We start from the raw sequence: 17107 nt of genomic DNA, 5'->3' as shown, positions 1-17107 counted from the left end.
GATAGGCTGGGAGAGCTGCGGGTGTTCACCTGGAGAAGGCTCCAGGGACAATTTAGAGCCCTTCCAGTGCCTAAAGAGGCTCCAGGAGAGCTGGAGAGGGACTTTGACAAGTGCCTGGAGGGACAGGACACAGGGAAAGGCTTCCCACTGCCAGAGGGCAGAGTTAGGTGGGATATTGGGAAGAAATCCTTCCCTGTGAGGGTGGTGAGGCCCTGGCACAGGTTACCCAGAGAAGCTGTGGCTGCCTCATCCCTGGAAGTGTCCAAGGCCATGTTGGACAGGGCTTGGAGCAACCTGGTCTAGTGGAAGGTGTCCCTGCCTGTGGCAGGGGGTGGAACGAGATGAGCTTTAGGGTCCTTTCCAACCCAAACCCTCCTGGGATTCAGTGACTGATGACTCACTTTCAGCATCTCTAAAACACCCCTGGCAGAGCGGCAGAGACTGCACCAGGGGGGAAATGAGGCCCAAATAGTTGAGTTGACAATGAAACAGCCTCATCTGCATTGGCAGGAGGTTCTGTGATCCTGTCCCAAATGAACATGTACCTTCTGCAGTCCAACACCTGGCTCATCCTACCCCGATATCCCTGAGAGGTCTCTGACACATACATTTTGCAGAAGAGTCTGCAGAAAACCCAGGTTTTGGAGCTAGTAATTTCCTGGCACCCCAAATTACCTGCAGGTTTCAAGTCACCTTAGAGCAAGGACAACTTATTATTTGCTGAATAGAATTCCAGAATTCAGGAAAAATAGATTATCTGAAAATTATGTTTGATGAGCTAATTATGTCGAGTGGGTCTATGTTTTATGATCTCATTTCTTAATTAAGTATATTTTTCAGTATTAGACGGAAAACAGTGTTGTTTAATGTAAAGGTTGGCAATTTAATGCTCCTGGAGCTCTTGGGCAGCTTGTTTGGGAGGGGGAAGGAAATTAGAATTGCAGATTAGTATTTGATCATTCTGAATCAGTGTGGCCAGAGAGAAGGAATGAATGAAAAGCTGCTGCATGGCTGAGGAGCTGCTTTGGAGCATAAGCAATGCATCCTTCCCAAATCAATAAATACCTTTGTGCTCCACAGAGCAGCCTGTGGCTGTGGTGTGTGACAAAAAAACCCAACAATTTAAATACTGGGGAAAGGGTCGATGCTGCTCTACAAAACAGACAATAAGATCCCATGAGCAGCATGGGGGAGTCCTTTTTGGGGTGGTTTTCATGCTTTTTGATTATCAGCTGGGATGTTTGCAGGTTATCCTGATTATTTCACTAGTAGCAAGGAGGAGAGAGACAAATTATGCCTCTGAACACTTAGTGCTTATTTATTTGGGGTGAAACCCCCAAAATACTCTTGCATAAGTGTAGAGTCTTAAAACTGGAAAGAGAGAGCATCCAACATGATTATTTTTATACACCACACTTCTGGTTTGTCTCAAAATATCCAAAATATCAGCTGATATTTTTCAGGCTGTGCCTTCCAAGGGCAGGGAACATTCCTGAGCCTTCACAGCAACCTGCTGTTGATTGAGGGAATAAAGGTACCGAGGTGCTGAAGGGCCTGGAGTGTTTCAAGGCAGCAGGAGAGCAGGGTCGGCTGCGCAGGAGCTGCATTATGTAACTTTGCTGAAAGATGTGGAAAAAAATAAACGTTCTGGGCTGGTTTTCCAGTTTTTTGAAGAGTCTGTGCAATCTTTCACAAAACAGTTGAAGTTTCCCTGGAGGAGCATTAGTACTGGGGCTGCCAGCAGGGCCCGGTGGGAGTAGGGCTAATCATTACTAGGGCTTGCAAAGCCATTTTAGCCGCTAATTAATAAATACATTAAATATGTAGATGTGGCTGAAGATCAAAATGAACAATTTGATGGTTTTTTGAAGTGTGTGGGAGTAGGAGGGAGGGTGCTCAGTGGTGCACAGGCCCAGAAGTGAGGGAGCAGTGGGTTCTGATCACAGCCCTGAGAGTTACATTCATTTATGTCATGTTGATACTGCAATTGCTGGTTTTTCAGTTGGGTCTTTAGTGGAGGATAATTATTCAACTGTCTGAGAAGCTCTAGGAGAAAAAACCAAGAGAATGAGTTATTATCCTTCCCACCCAGCCACTGTTTGATTACTGCCTTGTTCCCTGCAATTAACCACATCAAGTTCAGGATGCTGGATGAAGGGAAAGGTCACACTCGTGAAGGGAGATGCCATAAAAATGGGAATGGGGAGGGAAAATGCACAGTCTCGGTGTGGTGGGATAGAAAAGAAGCAACAGTGCCCAGAACTGTCTGTTACCAAATTAGCAGGGAATTAATTTTGATTTTTTCACCAAGAAGAATGCAGATAATGTTTGTGGCCAACATGGCAGATATTCATTCCAGAGGGACGTCCTGGGGTTTTTTTTGTCCCAGTCATGGAGAGGGGAGTGCCAGGACAGGGGGGAATGGTTTCCCACTGCCAGAGGGCAGGGTTAGATGGGATATTGGGAAGAGATTCTTCCCTGTGAGGGTGGTGAGGCCCTGGCACAGGCTGCCCAGAGAAGCTGTGGCTGCCTCATCCCTGGAAGTCTCCAAGACCAGGTTGGATGGGGCTTGGAGCAACCTGGTCTAGTGGAAGGTGTCCCTGCCCATGGCAAGGGATGGAACAAGAGGGGCTCTATGGTCCCTCCCAACCCAAACCAGTTTGGGTTTCTATTACTTACATGTCTGTGTATGTATCTATTTATGTCCATCCGTGTATGTTTGGGGACCTTTTTTTATATAAGATGCATCATTCTATGGTCTACACAAAATCATTTGCCATTCTGTATAAAACTGGGTCCTTTCAAACCAAATTACCACAAGTAGAGGTGCAGCAAAGCAAATGAGAGGTGCAAACTGTCAGTGTATTGATTATCTGTACTCTGGCTTCACTTTCTGCTTATACTTCTAAGTTGCCCCTTTTTTTATTCTTTTTTTTTTTTAATTTATGTCAATAGAATACAAATATGGTTTCATGTTTCATCTGCAATTACAGAAGAGAAGCTCATAGTTCTTTCAGTCTGGAAGACTCTTTTCTTAGCTCTGACTGTATCGGTGCAGGCGACAGGAGTTTGAGTTCGGATGGAATGATGCTGCCAGTCTCCCCCTTTCCTTGTATTTTGAAATTGGATTTGACATCTTAATTACTAAAACAGTTCCTCATTCCCCTTTCCAGTTGGGAGTTAACTGCAGGGCAGGGTGGGCTGGCAGGTTTCACGTCTGTGGATCCTCAGAGAGCTGTGGGATGCAATTCCCTCCTCTTTGCCCTGGGCTGCTGGTCCTGTGCTGGCCCCTCCTGCTGCTTTGGACACCCTCTCCCTGTGGGTAGGGAATGTTATGCATCACTTATGGCTCTGATGAAATGTAAAGCCCATTTTACACCTATAGAAATCCCACTTATACCTCACCTATAGAAATCCCATTTATAGGTTTGCCGATGCCTTTGATTTCAGCTGATGATAAAATCCCTTCCCTTGGTTGTCAAGGTGAAATGTCTGGAGACTTCAGCGGCAGGAAAAAAAATCCAGTGAAGGCAAAATTTGCCGGTCCCTCCTGCGCATTCCTTGACATTGAACTTTTTGTTTCCCAAGCAGAAGGAAGTGCCGCATCCAGCCCGGCCCCATTAGCGTCCCCCTCCCTCGCCCCCGCAAGGTGCGGGTGGGCGGAGGTGCAGCCTGGGCAGGGACGCGTGGGCAGATCCCTTCCAGCCTTCCCAATCCATGGCACTGTCGCCGCTGGAAGCGCTTTCATTCTCCTCTGTTTCTCCAGCCCTCCCTTTATCCCTGGATCCCCTCCCTGGCTGCGCGTCCCCAGCTCGGGCTCCGGCGGAGGTGCGTGGTGGGGGCAGGATTTTGGGAGCTGCTCCCCGTCTTCCCACCACCCACCCCCTGACGTCGGGATGCACCAGGGAGCTGTGCTGGGTTTGATGTTTAGCGGCGGGATTTAGATGTAAATCTTGTAAAATTCCATTTTATGCAGAGATTCACAAATCTGCTGTCGCTCATCGGGGCGAGGTCGCAGCTGCGGAGGTACCTGCTCCGAGGATTCTCCTGCAGGCACAGCACCTCGAGCCGGGCTAGGGAGGGCTGGAGAGGCAGTAGGGATCCCACCCAGGGACACAGCTCCAGTCTCGAGTGGCAGGAGTAGCGCAGAGCACTCCCCTCTCCGTGCAGAATGACCCCTGGCAGGGAGCTGGAAACCCTCGGAGAGCTTTGCTGCTGCTTCTGGTTTGGTGGGATGGATAAGCCAGGCCTTTTTCCACAGCGACCTGCTCCCTCCTGCCTGTAACCCCTCAGTTGGATGGGGACCTGTGTCCCCACGTAGCTGCCTGCACCCCTGTCACCCCAGGAATACCATCCCTGGGTTACACAGGAGGGACCCGGGAGTGGAGTTTCTGCAGCATCAGAAAACTTTGATTCAGCTGTGAAGGTGCTGAATGAACGAGGGATATGACCTGGAAAGGATAAACAGGAAAAAGGGGATGTTTCTCCAGCTTTGAAAAGCCTTGCCTTTCCCCCCCCCTCCCCGTCTCAGGATCACTGGAAGGGATTATACAAATGAGAGCAGGAAACTGCAGTCAGGGTTTTGCCAGAAATAGATTTATTTTTTCTTTCTTCTGCTAGAAATGAAGAAATATGGGAGTCCGTAGAGGCTGTTCCACATGCACCCTCACATTTTGATTGCCAAGTCATTTGCATTCGTATATAAAGTGACATCCACCCTGCAATGGGAGTTGACATGTAATCACAAAGAATAAAAACTCCTGGAAACATCTCCGTGCCACTGATACAACTTCAGAAAGATACAAGTTTGGAATAAGCAGGAAATGTACTGAATATTTTCGGACAAGTAGAAGAGAAGTCTCATCTTGGAAGATGTTAAATATTAATATTTTACCTAATCGCCGTCATTCGTGGATTTGGTGAGTATTCCATGGGTTTGTCTGGATCAGAGCAGTTCTGGTGGGCAGAAGAGCTTGAAAGTGATGATTTTACCTTGGTCAAAAGGAGCTGCTGAATGGGAGCATTAAGGGGATGCATGTTCCTGGAGCTGTGGCATTGTCAGGTTGTTTAGTGAATATTTTCTTTTCTGATCTTTCCTGGTCAGGTTTCAATCTGACAACGCACCCTCACGACACTTGGTAATTGGGGCTGTGGGGAAAGGGAGGGGAAAGAATGGAAAATTTGGTATTGTGCTTGTTTGTTTTCATTCTAAGGTGTGCATGAACTGAAATTTTCATTTAAAAATTGATGAGTCCCTAAAACGTTCTTTCGCTTGAGTGATTTCATGGTGCTACCTCTGCACCTTCTCCAGTCTGTTGTCAACTACTGTTGCATTTTAATAAGCAGATGGAGCTGCTGCTGCCTCTGCTCTGATCTGGCCATGGTAGGGCAGAGGGAGGGGAGAGGGAAACTCCAGAGTCATGTCCTACCACGGATGGCACAGGATTGGGTTTGATAGATGACACCAAAACGGGTTTAATTTTATAGGTAAAGACCTGCTGTTTGAGTTTAGGGATGAAGCCATTGGGTAGTGTGATATACATGGTCTTCTATGTGGATAATCTATTGTTGTCCTTAAGGATACAGAATATAGAGATAACTTTATATCCTAGATATTCAAATGCTGATTCTGTAATCGTACCTATACACAGAAATATTCTGCTCTTACATAGAATTTATTCTTCGTAATCTCATTATTGCTTATAATCATTTAACCTCTGCTTTAGGCTCTACGATGAACCTACAGCTGAGTATTTGTATATATTAATGAAAATATCGAGGCTCTGAGCCTTTAAAGGCGCTGTGGGGTGACAGGGTGAGATTCCCTTCTCCAGAGCACAGCCTGCTCCTTGAGGAGAGCCGTATGTGGTGTTTCAGGAACAGGAGAATGGAAAGGTAAATATTTAGAGAAGAGCAAAAATGCCTTATGATATTGTTGGAAGACCTCTGGTGACAGCAAATGTTCAGAAAGGAAGCCACGGGAGGCCCCTGGAGACAAGGAGGCGGCAGGAAGAGGAAGGATGGAAGGTCCCACTGGTTGCTTGAGTTCTCTGTGCGTGGTGCTGGGTGTCCTCCCTTCCCAAGGGCCCTTCACGGTGGTGTGAGCTTTTCATGGTTGAAACCCTAACAGTGTCTGTCATTACCCTGCATAAAATGAGGGCTGTGTCTTGCTGATGGGTGGTTGGATAGCTGAGATGAGCGATCGCTCTTCCTCCACCGTGCCGTGGGCTGGAGTGGACAGCAGGGTCCTTCTTCCTTCTGCTGGTGGTGCCAACCCATGGAGCCACGGCAGTGCCACTGCCCAGACACCCCCTGTCCTTCTGCAGGACAGACCTGGTGGCATGTGCCCCCTCGCTGGCTCATGTGGCTGCTCTGTGCTCGGCAGAGTGTTGACAGCACCGGTTCCTCCCCAGCCAAAGAGGTCCCGCACGTGCCAGGTTTGAAGGACAGAGATAAATGAGGACTCACATGGCTGTGCCTGACACAGCAGCAGGTGTTGCTGCACTTTAGCAGAGCCTGTATCAGAATCATGGAATCCTGGAATGGTTTGTGTTGAAGGGACCTCAAAGCTCATCTCGTTCCACCCCCTGCCATGGGCAGGGACGCCTTCCACTAGCCCAGGTTGCTCCAAGCCCTCTCCAACCTGGCCTTGGAAACTTCCAGGGATGGGGCAATCACAGCTTCTCTGGGTAACCTGTGCCAGGGCCTCCCCACCCTCACAGGGAAGAATTTCTCCCTAATCTCTAATCTAAACCAACCTGTCTTGGAATTTTCACCATGGCTTTCCCTTAATGTTTTGCAGGGGGAGTTGGTTTGATTTAGAAAGTTCATCTTGAGGAGAAGCTCTAGTAAGCTGAGACAGAGGAATAGGGGACCAGGAGGAAAGGGGTGGGAAGTGTTAATCGATTTGCCAGACTTACAAATGAAAGGAAGAGGAGAGACTGTGCACATTTGGTATGGACAGTGTGAACGTCTGTGCAGAGCAGAGGGAGTTATGGAAATATGTGTTTCATTTGGAGAAAGGAGAAATACATTCTGTGGTTGCAAGAGCAATATAAATAATTTCAGCTCTAGAAATGAACTGAAATGAACTGAACAGCACCCTAATCCTAAGAGGGAGGGTTGAGGGTTATTAGGGATGGGCCCTGGGGACAGGTCAGTGCCGTCTGACCAATCAGTGAAGTTTTAGGTAATTAAAAGCGGACAGCTCAAAGGGAACCTTGTCAGAATATGGATTTATGAAGGAGGGGATAGGGATTATCCTATAAAATTCACTTCACCTGTGCACAGGTGGAAATAAAGCATATTTCTCACCCCATGCTGGCCTAGCTAGTGTTAGACTGAGTCTTGCTAATCCTGACCTGTGTAACCCCTTGATTGCTTGTTCAGAGCACGCACGGTGGCTGAGGCTCATTAGTTACTGTTACAGGTTTGCACTGCATCTTCAGGCATTTTTTTCCTCTCGGATTAACTTTTGGGCTTCCTCTGAGCTTCTCCTTCTGCTGTCCCATCATGCATAAGCAAACCCTTTTAACTAGAGCTTCACCCTGATCTAGTGGAAGGTGTCCCTGCCCATGACAGGGGATGGAGAGACATGATGAACCCCATGAAGGGTCCCTTCCAGATCAAACCATTCCGTGATTCCATGGATGGCCTTTTGCTTCAGAGCACCATGTTCTCCTCCAAGGTCAACAGAGGAGCTGTTGGTTCCTATCCACACCTGGACAATGTGGGACTTTGATCACTGTTGATTTTTGGGGGCAGAGAGGAGAGCTCTGTGCTTGTGCTCTGCCTGGTATGGGATTTTAGAACATGTTTTGGGGCAATGGAAAATGATTGTGTGCAGTTGGATTGCACCAGCACATCAGTTCCTGTAAATGCCTGGTGGGGAAATAGAGGAATTCATGGTTGGTGCTTGTTTGTAGGAATGATTTCAAACTCTTGAATTCAGACTGAACGTTGTGTTGGTGGGGGAGCAGAAACTGTCATGGTATAAAGTGGTGGAACAAAAACCCAGGACTCTGCTTCCAGCTGCCAACACAGGGATCTCAGAGGTGCTCCACAGCCCCCAGCTAAGTGCAGCCAGAGTGACAGGTCCTCTTGGCATATCTTTGTGCTGGAATAGAAACATGTTTATCAGAGGGGTGATAACCACAGGATGCAGAACAGCCACCCTGACCTTAATTCTTTCAGCTCACTTGATTCAAGCTGAGATGTTTGTAGTTGGATGTGAGGCTGGAGGTGTTTTTCATAGTGTGGTATCATAGAGAATCATGGAATCATTTAGGTTGGAAAAGCCCACTGAGACTGTTCCCCCAGCACTGCCAAGGCCATGACTGCCCCATGTCCCAAGTGCTACATCCACATGGTTTTTAAATCCCTCCAGGGATGGAGACTCCACCACCTCCCTGGGCAGCTGTCCCAGGGCTGGACAGCCCTTTCCAGGGAGAAATATTCCCAAATATCCAAGCTAAACCTCCCCTGGTGCAACTTGAAGCTGTTTCCTCTTGTCCTGTCCCTTGTTACCTGCAAGAAGAGACTGACCCTCACCTCACTTCACTGACATGAACTGACTTTGATTTTGATATTGAGTTTCAAAATACTCAAGGTTTGGTCTGCAATTATTTAACACTCTCCAATGACGTGGGTTAAAATCCACTCTACCTTCAAGTTACCTGATTTTCCTGGGGTTTAGCTGTAACTTCAGATGTACTTCAAACATTTTGGTTGTCTTCATGTATTAATTCCATAGCCTTCTATAAATAGGCAGAATTTCCAACAAAGAAATCATTTATATGCAGAAGGTAGATTTGAGAGACGTAACTCAGAAATCTGTAGGCACAAATCAGAAAGAGAAGGCCAAATATTTCTCCTGTGCTCACAAATGCCTGTAGGAAGCACAAAGAACCCACTGTTGAGATGTGTCTGCAGCAGAGACAATGCCTGGCTGAAACAGAATTTTTAACAATAAAATAATGGGAATTTAATTGGCTCTGAGCAGTGCAGTGTTTACTTTGGCTGTTTGGGAAGCTGGTTACAGAGGGATTCCAGTGGAGGAATGGGGTTGGTATTTAGTGACCTTTCCCTTCTCTTCATGCTGTATCTTTTCAAGTTGTTCCTGGCTGGATTTTCATGCTGGTCTTACAAGGCAGAAGATAAGAGTTAGAGTGTTTGAGGCCGCTCTTGACGTATTTACATTACCATATTTCCATTCATTATCTTAACTTCCAGGGAAATAATCTGTGTAACTTCACTTGGATAGGAGACTCTTTTTAGCCAAGTTCACGTGCATCTCTATCTGTCACACACATGAAGTTGTTTTTCCAGTCTATTACTTGTCCTCCTCCTCCCTAGCTTGTCCAAGTCCCAGCAGTCTGAGTCCTTCCTGGCTGCAGACACCCTTCCATGTGCCGGTCCCGTCGGGATGAACCCAGATGGAGGAGCTGCCCTGGTGGGTCAGCAGCTGATGCTTCCCAGTCTGGCTTTGGTGGTGTCTGTGAACACCCTTTGGGGTAGGTCATCCAGGGGTAACCAGGAAGCCATGTGCTGACTTTCTCCGAGTTCATATGAGTCCAGAAGGATGTGGAGCTGCTGGAGCAAGTCCAGAGGGGCCACAGAGATGCTCCAAGGGCCTGAGCCCCTCCGCTCTGAAGACAGGCTGGGAGAGCTGGGGATGTTCACCTGGAGAAAAGGAGGCTCCAGGGACAGCTTAGAGCCCCCTCCAGTGCCTAAAGGAGCTCCAAGAGAGCTGGAGAGGGACTTTGGACAAGGACCTGGAGGGACAGGACACAGGGAATGGCTTCCCACTGCCAGAGGTCAGGGTTACATGGGATATTGGGAAGGAATTCTTCCCTGTGAGGGTGGTGAGGCCCTGGCACAGGTTGCCCAGAGCAGCTGTGTCTGCCCCATCCCTGGAAGCATCCAAGGTCAGGTTGGACAGGGCTTGGAGCAACCTGGTCTAGTGGGAGGTGTCCCTGCCCAGGGCAGGCAGTTGGAATTAGATGAGCTTTGAGATCCTTTCCAGCCTAAACCATTCTGAGATTCTCTGAATGCAAAAAGAGGTCTCAGCATTTTCTAAGAAGTTCTGGGGCTTTTTCCACTCTTGCCTCTTAGCAGGCTTAGAAATGCAGATTCCTGTTTCTAAAGCTTTATCAGGATTTCCTTCATAAACCTCTTCTCCAGAGGCTAATAACTGGGATACAGATTTCTTTTAGCTCCAAACTCACTGGCAGATTAGGCAATCTCAGACAGTCAGCTGGTACAGGGAACAACACGATAGAAAAGGGGTTTCTTCTCTACAGAAGAAATAAGTGAAATTTAATAAGTGAAATTTCGGGTTCCTACTGACCTGGAATTTGTTACAGACAAAGAATTCCAAAAGTTGAGTGATTTTTTTTTTACAGCCTCCACACCTTGTGATTTACAGTTCTGCCATCCTGAGAACAGCTCCCCATTCCCCTGAGCCCATCCCCTGCAATTTATCCCCTTTGCTGATGGGAACAATGAAAGAGCTATTACAGGGGCCATGCAACATTCCCATTGAGTTACTCTGCCCAAGTTGCTTCTACACAGAATAAACCCAGGTGCACCCTGTGTTGGAGCTCCCTTCCCAACACAGAGCAGGACAGATGAATCTTGGGCACTGTCCTCTGCTCCCCAGGTCCAAAGCTCAGCTGGAATTTAACCCTGAGAACTAAACAAAGGCTTTTCCTGTAGGTTTCCCTGTCCTTGCTGACATCCTGCTCAGCCCTGGGTGACACAGGATTGTCACCAGCAGCCATGGTGTTTACTCCTTATGCAGACAAGACTCCTCAGAAGGACTTTTCAAAGATTAAAATCTTTCTCCACAAACTGCAAAAACAAATCTATAACCATTATCCACCTCCTGTTCCCACTGGCTCTGTCCTGGGAGCTCTGGATTATGGCAGATGGATGTCAGTGCTTGGCTGCCACCAGAGCAGAGCTGTCTCAAACCAGACACTGCTCAGGGAGCATCTTTGCTGCTCATTTTCAGGACAGCCATGTAAAAAAGAAAGATTCTGAAGCCTTCCATCATAGAATCATGGAATAATAGAATCACAGAATTGTGGAATCATAGAATCATGGAATAACAGAATCATAGAGTCATAGAGCCATGGTATAATAGAATCACAGAATCATGGAATAATAGAATCATAGAGTCATGAAATCACAGAATATCCTGAGTTGGAAGTGACCCACAGGATCACCAAGTCCAGCTTGTAACACAGAACATCCCATTCCACGGAATATGACAATGTTGATAACATGGGGGTTTTTATAAAGATTAGGGCTTTAGGTTAAGCCCTAAACTGTCTGAATTAGAGCAAAACGAGCCATTCTGTTACCTTTGGAAGCACAAAGAGTGTCCTTCCTCAGTATTTTTATTGTCTTTTTTCAATTTATCACAGATCATAGAATCACAGACTGGTTTGGGTTGGAAAGGACCTTAAAGATCTCCTCATTCCCCCCCCTGCCATGGGCAGGGCTGATCCTTGATACATATTATAATCACAGTTTATTGATTTAAACACAAACTCGATAAAGGGCACGAAAAAAGGAATAAAACAGCAAAGGTTTTATGAGAGAGGGAAAAAAAAACCACCTCATTTTCATTCTGGTGAATGAGCTGCGGGTTTTTCATTCTCCCAGTTCTGTGGAGTTCACCAGACGTGCGGGGCTGGTTTGAAAGCTCACAGTGACGTCAATGGAGCAGTGAAATGAGAGCAGCACCCGGCACAGGGCGACAGCTCCGGCACAGCCATCCATCCCCACCCTGGCACCGCTCCAACCCCGCCACTTCCAGTGCCAGCACCTCCTCAGGACTCGGGGAATAATTATTTTCCTTCGTTACAATTAACAAATAGTGAGATTAAAACCTGCAGCTGGCAAATGTATTAAAGAGCTGAAGCTCTTTGCTAAATTCTGGAAGTTTCAAAATCAAATTGCAAAGTAACATGATTGTTGTTTGGCTTATAAAGGGATTTATCAATCATTTTACAGGGTCTGTTTCTCCCCCCCCCAATTACTTGTATGGTTTTGTTGCTTTTTTTATGTAGCTCTCAGTATAAATTCTAGGACATAAAATGCCTGCGAGCTTTAATAGCAGTTTATCTTTTTTTAGCTTTTTTTTTTTTTTTAGGAAAGCATACGAAAATGTGTTAATTGTATCAATCCAACTGTTAAAGCTGAAAACAGTAGGAAATCAACTCATGACACTGAGCCGACGAATTCCTGCTGTGTGCTGGGAAGCCACATGTCCTCATGCCACAGCACCTTTGGTTTACAGGGATTGTCCCAGTTCATCCAGCCCTTCTTGTTCCAGATGTTAAATCTGGCTGTGAGAGCACAGGACAGCATCTCCTCAGCCCCCGTGGAGCACAGGAGGGGCAGATACTGAGAGAAACAGGAATCGGGGTGGAAATGTGGTGATGGCCAGGGTGAGGTCTCAGGACATGGCAGGGAAGGGGAGGATTTATGTAGGAAAAAATAGAATAATCTTAACTCTCTGTAGCACTGTTAAAAACTAAATTCTCAAGCTTCTACACATTGGTGATGGGGGAAGTACAAAAAGCAGAGACACAGAACTGTGCTCAGAGGTCGGAGAGCAGGGAACGGCATCAGGAGACCTCTGCAAGCCAGGGGAGCACCCAGTGGATTCCCCCTCCTTAGGATGGACACCACTGCCTTCCCCTCTGAAAGCATTCAAGGAGAATCATGGAATCCTGGAATGGTTTGGGTTGTGAATGACCTCAAAGCCTATCTCATTCCATCCCCTGCCCCTTCCACTAGACCAGGTTTCTCCTGGCTTTCCCCTGGGGCTCCTTGTTGGATTCCTCTGGGACTGGGAACAGCCCAGCACTAAAAAGGCTCCAATTCCATGTGCTTGGTTTTGCTTTCAAAAGATCATCAGTGAGTCAATTGTCGGGAAAAGGCTGATCCCTGACTAACACTGCCTAGGCACTCCTGCCAAGTTTAAAATGAAACCTTTAAAGCAAGAGCCTGAAACAGAAAACAAAAGTGAAAACCAAACCCAGCCCCCTGCAGCCAGAGACAGAGCAGGTGTTACTGTGGGCACGACAGCTTTTCCACAGTTTTATTCTTGAAATCAGCTCAGTAGTTTTTGCAAGAACAGATTCCATCCTGAGCAAGGTGAGCTTGGCCCAACTGTGGCCAAATCTGATCACTGGTTTTTCAATGGCAAATTTTAAGGAAATTTTGCTGTGTGTCTCCCTCCAAGGTGTTTATACCTCTGTGTTAACCCCAAATAAACTTTAGCAATTAATGCAAGCATTTACAACAACAAAATTAAACTTGGCTAATTCTGTAATGTTTAACATAATTCTGAAACTTTATAAAAACTCCCACAATTTCTCTTTTATAATTGAAGACTCCCTATATTTCCTTTCCCTGTCTGTTTATGTGTTCGCCTGGATTAAACATGAGCATGAAACTTGTGTTTGTAATGCAAGCATCAGATGTGGACTTTGGTATTGAGATGATTCCCTTCCACCTCTCACTTAGCTTTCCAGGGAGCTGCTGGACCACTCACAGGGATTGGGGGGGCTCTGTTTAATGCCCCATGCTATGCCCCCACGTTTGCTGTGAAAAAGTGATACTTGGGTGTTCCCTAATCCCTGAAAGCTCGAGGATATTCTGACCTCACATTTGTCCATATGTTTTCTTAGATGAAAGCAATAGGTGTAGGTCTGTTGGTGGAATAAAAGTGAATTGATCCAAAGGGCTTGATTTCTTTAGAAAATATTTTTTGAAACCATGGATAAAACATAATAGCTCAGTAATATAAACTCCTGGAATTAATGTATCATTTGATGATTTAAGTAATGCAGTTTTGGGGTAGGAATATAGACAAAGCAGAGGACTGGAAAAAGCCAATCAATTTGTACTGGTAAAAATGCTCAGATAGTAGTGTGGACTATTGCCTCCACAGGATTAAAATCTGTCATGGACAGCAGCCAATTAAAAGCAGATTTGTCCCATTTAAAGCAGCAGATTCCATGTTCTCTCTCCTGGCTCGGGAGCATTTGGATTTCAGAGGTTTGGCCCACTCTCAAAAGCACCAGCATGAGCAAAACACAGCAGATGTGATTGGTGGGTTTGTTTATAGCAGTAAGAGAATTAGGAGAGGAACTGGATTTGATAGACAGTATATATTTGGCTTTTAGGAGAGCATGAAATACAACTTGGAGTATTCCAGTTGACTCTCATGATGGGGGAACTCTAATCTGGCCACAAACTGGCTCGGAGCTGAGGAGGAGAGTGGGCGGTCCAGAAGCATCCGTAGAATCCGACAAGGACAGGCTGCTCCAGGGAACCTATTATTACTTAGCCTGGAGGAATTAATATCTGCAGAGAGATGAGCACAACTCTTGATGTCTAAAGGCTGGAAAAATGACAAATAAATCCTTGGTTTCCTGCATGTTATTCTCAGAGAAGGAGAGGGAGCTGGGAAGGACAGACAGAGCGTGGAGGTGCTCTGGGTGGGCTGGCAGGAAAGGGGGAATGAGGATGAACCCAGAGATGCTGAGAATAACAGGAGAAATAGTCTGGTAGTCACTGTGCAGTGTGGAAAGGACTGTTTGGTGGAGCAGCCTCGGTATCTAGGGCAGCACTGACGTATTTCCAAGGAAGTCACAGCAGTTTTCAGGAGTTCAGGGTCTGAAGCAGCAGACGAGGCAGATTCAGCTTGACACAGCGGAGAGGGCTGGGGGGGACCTGCAGGAGCAGGATGGACACAGTGCTCCCTGTTACTGCCCACAGATTCCACCAGTTCTTGGCCTCAGAGAACCTGGAACCAAGTCTGAAATTCCATACATGTATATTCAGTGATTGTGATTTCCAGCCCAGCTCCAGGGACTCAAGCACATGGCTTTACCTGTGAGTTTTTGGGAAGGAGACTGTGCTGCGAGATGAGTGTGGAAGTGCTGGACATGGAGCAGGCAGAGCCTTGGGGGAGTCAGAGGGGAGCCCCGAGACACATCCTGACGGGGGAGGGAATTGCTCATGAGCTCAACATGCCTTGGCCCTGTCTACTGGCACCCAGAAACACCCCGTGCCCTGGGCTGACCTCCAGCATGGATGGCAGGTGTGGGGGGAATTCTGTTCCACTGCCCCACTCAGGTGAGACCCCACCTGCAGAGCTGCCTCCAGCCCTGGGGAACAACAGTAGAAGGACATGGAGCTTCTGGAGTGAGTCCAGAGGGGATCATGGAGATGCTCTGAGGGCTGGAGCCTCTCTGCTCTGGAGACAGGCTGGGAGAGCTGGGGGTGTTCACCTGGAGAAGAGAAGGCTCCAGGGAGACCTTAGACCCCCTTCCAGTGCCTAAAGAGGCTCCAGAAGAGCTGGAGAGGGACTTTGGACAAGGGCCTGGAAAGGCAGGACACAGGGAATGTTTTCCCACTGCCAGAGCACAGGGTTACATGGGACATTGGGAAGGAATCCTTCCCTGGGAGGGTGATGAGGCCCTGGCACAGGTTACCCAGAGAAGCTGTGGCTGCCTCATCCCTGGAAGTGTCCAAGGCTGGGTTGGACGGGGCTTGGAGCAACCTGGTCTAGTGGAAGGTGTCCCTGTCCATGGCAGGAGGTGGGACTGGATGACTTTTAAAGGTCTCTTCCAATCCAAACCATTCTGGGATTCTATGATAATGCATAAGGAGAGGGGTTTTATTCAGCCAAAAAGTAAACTTTTGATGTTGTTAATATTCTTTCAGTGAAAATGTTGTGAAGGTAAAGGCTGCACATGTACTTTGAGATGTGCATAAATACCAGAAGATGAAAGAACAGAACACTTTTGGAAATGAGGTTGTGAAGTCAGATGGGGAAAGTCCTTTCTTAGTCCTGTCATTCTGTCAGTCACCTCCATGTCTTACGTGGGGCTCTGCCCTACAATTCCAAAGATTTTGGGTATTCACTGAAAATGGCAAACACCACTTTGGTGTGGCACATAAGCACAGACAACACCTATATAATGTGATTAACTATTCTTTGGAGGAAACTGTTGGTGTTTCTTGGAGGCTAATGGAGTAATAGCAGGGCATTTCTATTGTTTCATACTACTTTTTTGTGCTTTTTGAATTAAATTCTATCAAACTTATGCACCATTCTGCTCCAGCTGGTAAGGGATGTATATTTTAATTAGCTCATAGAATCACAGACTGATTTGGCCTGGAAGGGACTTTAAAGCCCACCCCATTCCACTCCCTGCCATGGGCAGGGACACCTTACACTATCCCAGGTTGCTCGAAGCCCCATCCAACCCGACCTTGAACACTTCCAGGGATGGGGCAGCCACAGCTTCTCTGGGCAACCTGTGCCAGGGCCTCTCCACCTTCACAGGGAAGAATTCTTTTCCAGTATCCCACCTAACACTGACTTCTGGCAGTGGGAGGCCATTTCCTGTGTTCTATCCCTTCCAGGCTCTTGTCCAAAGTCTTTCTCCAGCTCTTCTGGAGCCTCTTCAGGCAGTGGAAGGGGCTCTTAGTTGTCCCTGGAGCCTTCTCTTCTCCAGGTGAACACCCTCAGCTCTCCCAGCCTAGACAATCTCTTTCTTTTTCGTTACCTGTATCTGATCCCTGGACTTTTTCCCTTATGTTTCTGTGATTCCAGCTGTATTTCTCTCTCAGTGGTTTTAGCTGCTGTCTGCAGGACTGTTCTGTGCTGCCAGGACCAGAAGTGTGTGATAGGGAATTGTTAACTGAAAAACCCCAGGTTTGGAATATGCTGATTCTAATTCTGATTCTGTGGGATGGGGATCAGAGGCCTTCAGGTTGGGTGTGTCACATTCATTGCATTCCAGTAAAACACTGAGCAGCTTTTGTTTTTATGATATGACCACATAAACCCTGACCCCCCAAATCTGTTTTGTTTAATAGTAAGCCCCCGATGGCTAATTTTGCATGCAGTACACAGAGGAGCATGACTATTCTGGGATATGATCCCAGTAACAGTGGTGAGTCATCAGCTGCAGCAGCAGCAATGATATGAGGAGCTATTTATTACGGCCTCTCTAAGCTGTGAAGTCTTCTAAGCAGTGAGTTCATGTAGAAATTATGTAATTATTCCTCCTGG

At 47.0% G+C, this 17107-nt stretch overlaps 1 protein-coding gene across 3 annotated transcripts in view; it reads left to right on the top strand.

Moving 5' to 3' along the window:
• Positions 1–17107, top strand: part of PDE4B (phosphodiesterase 4B) — a 156942-nt gene that overhangs the window by 60944 nt on the left and 78891 nt on the right. Inside the window, exon 1 of one of the 3 annotated variants that reach the window (XM_027651402.1) lies at positions 4745–4919. The exons of the other annotated variants lie outside the window; for them this stretch is intronic. Within the exon in view, the coding sequence (XP_027507203.1) occupies positions 4873–4919 (47 nt within the window). The 5' untranslated portion in view covers positions 4745–4872. Of the gene's footprint in view, positions 1–4744; positions 4920–17107 lie in introns of those variants that run through there. 3 annotated transcript variants of the gene reach the window in all.

The sequence above is a fragment of the Corapipo altera genome, unplaced genomic scaffold (assembly GCF_003945725.1).
Source record: "Corapipo altera isolate COAL_440 unplaced genomic scaffold, ASM394572v1 57, whole genome shotgun sequence".
NCBI classification, from domain to species: Eukaryota; Metazoa; Chordata; class Aves; order Passeriformes; family Pipridae; genus Corapipo; species Corapipo altera.
This window is presented reverse-complemented; position numbering and strand designations above follow the sequence as displayed.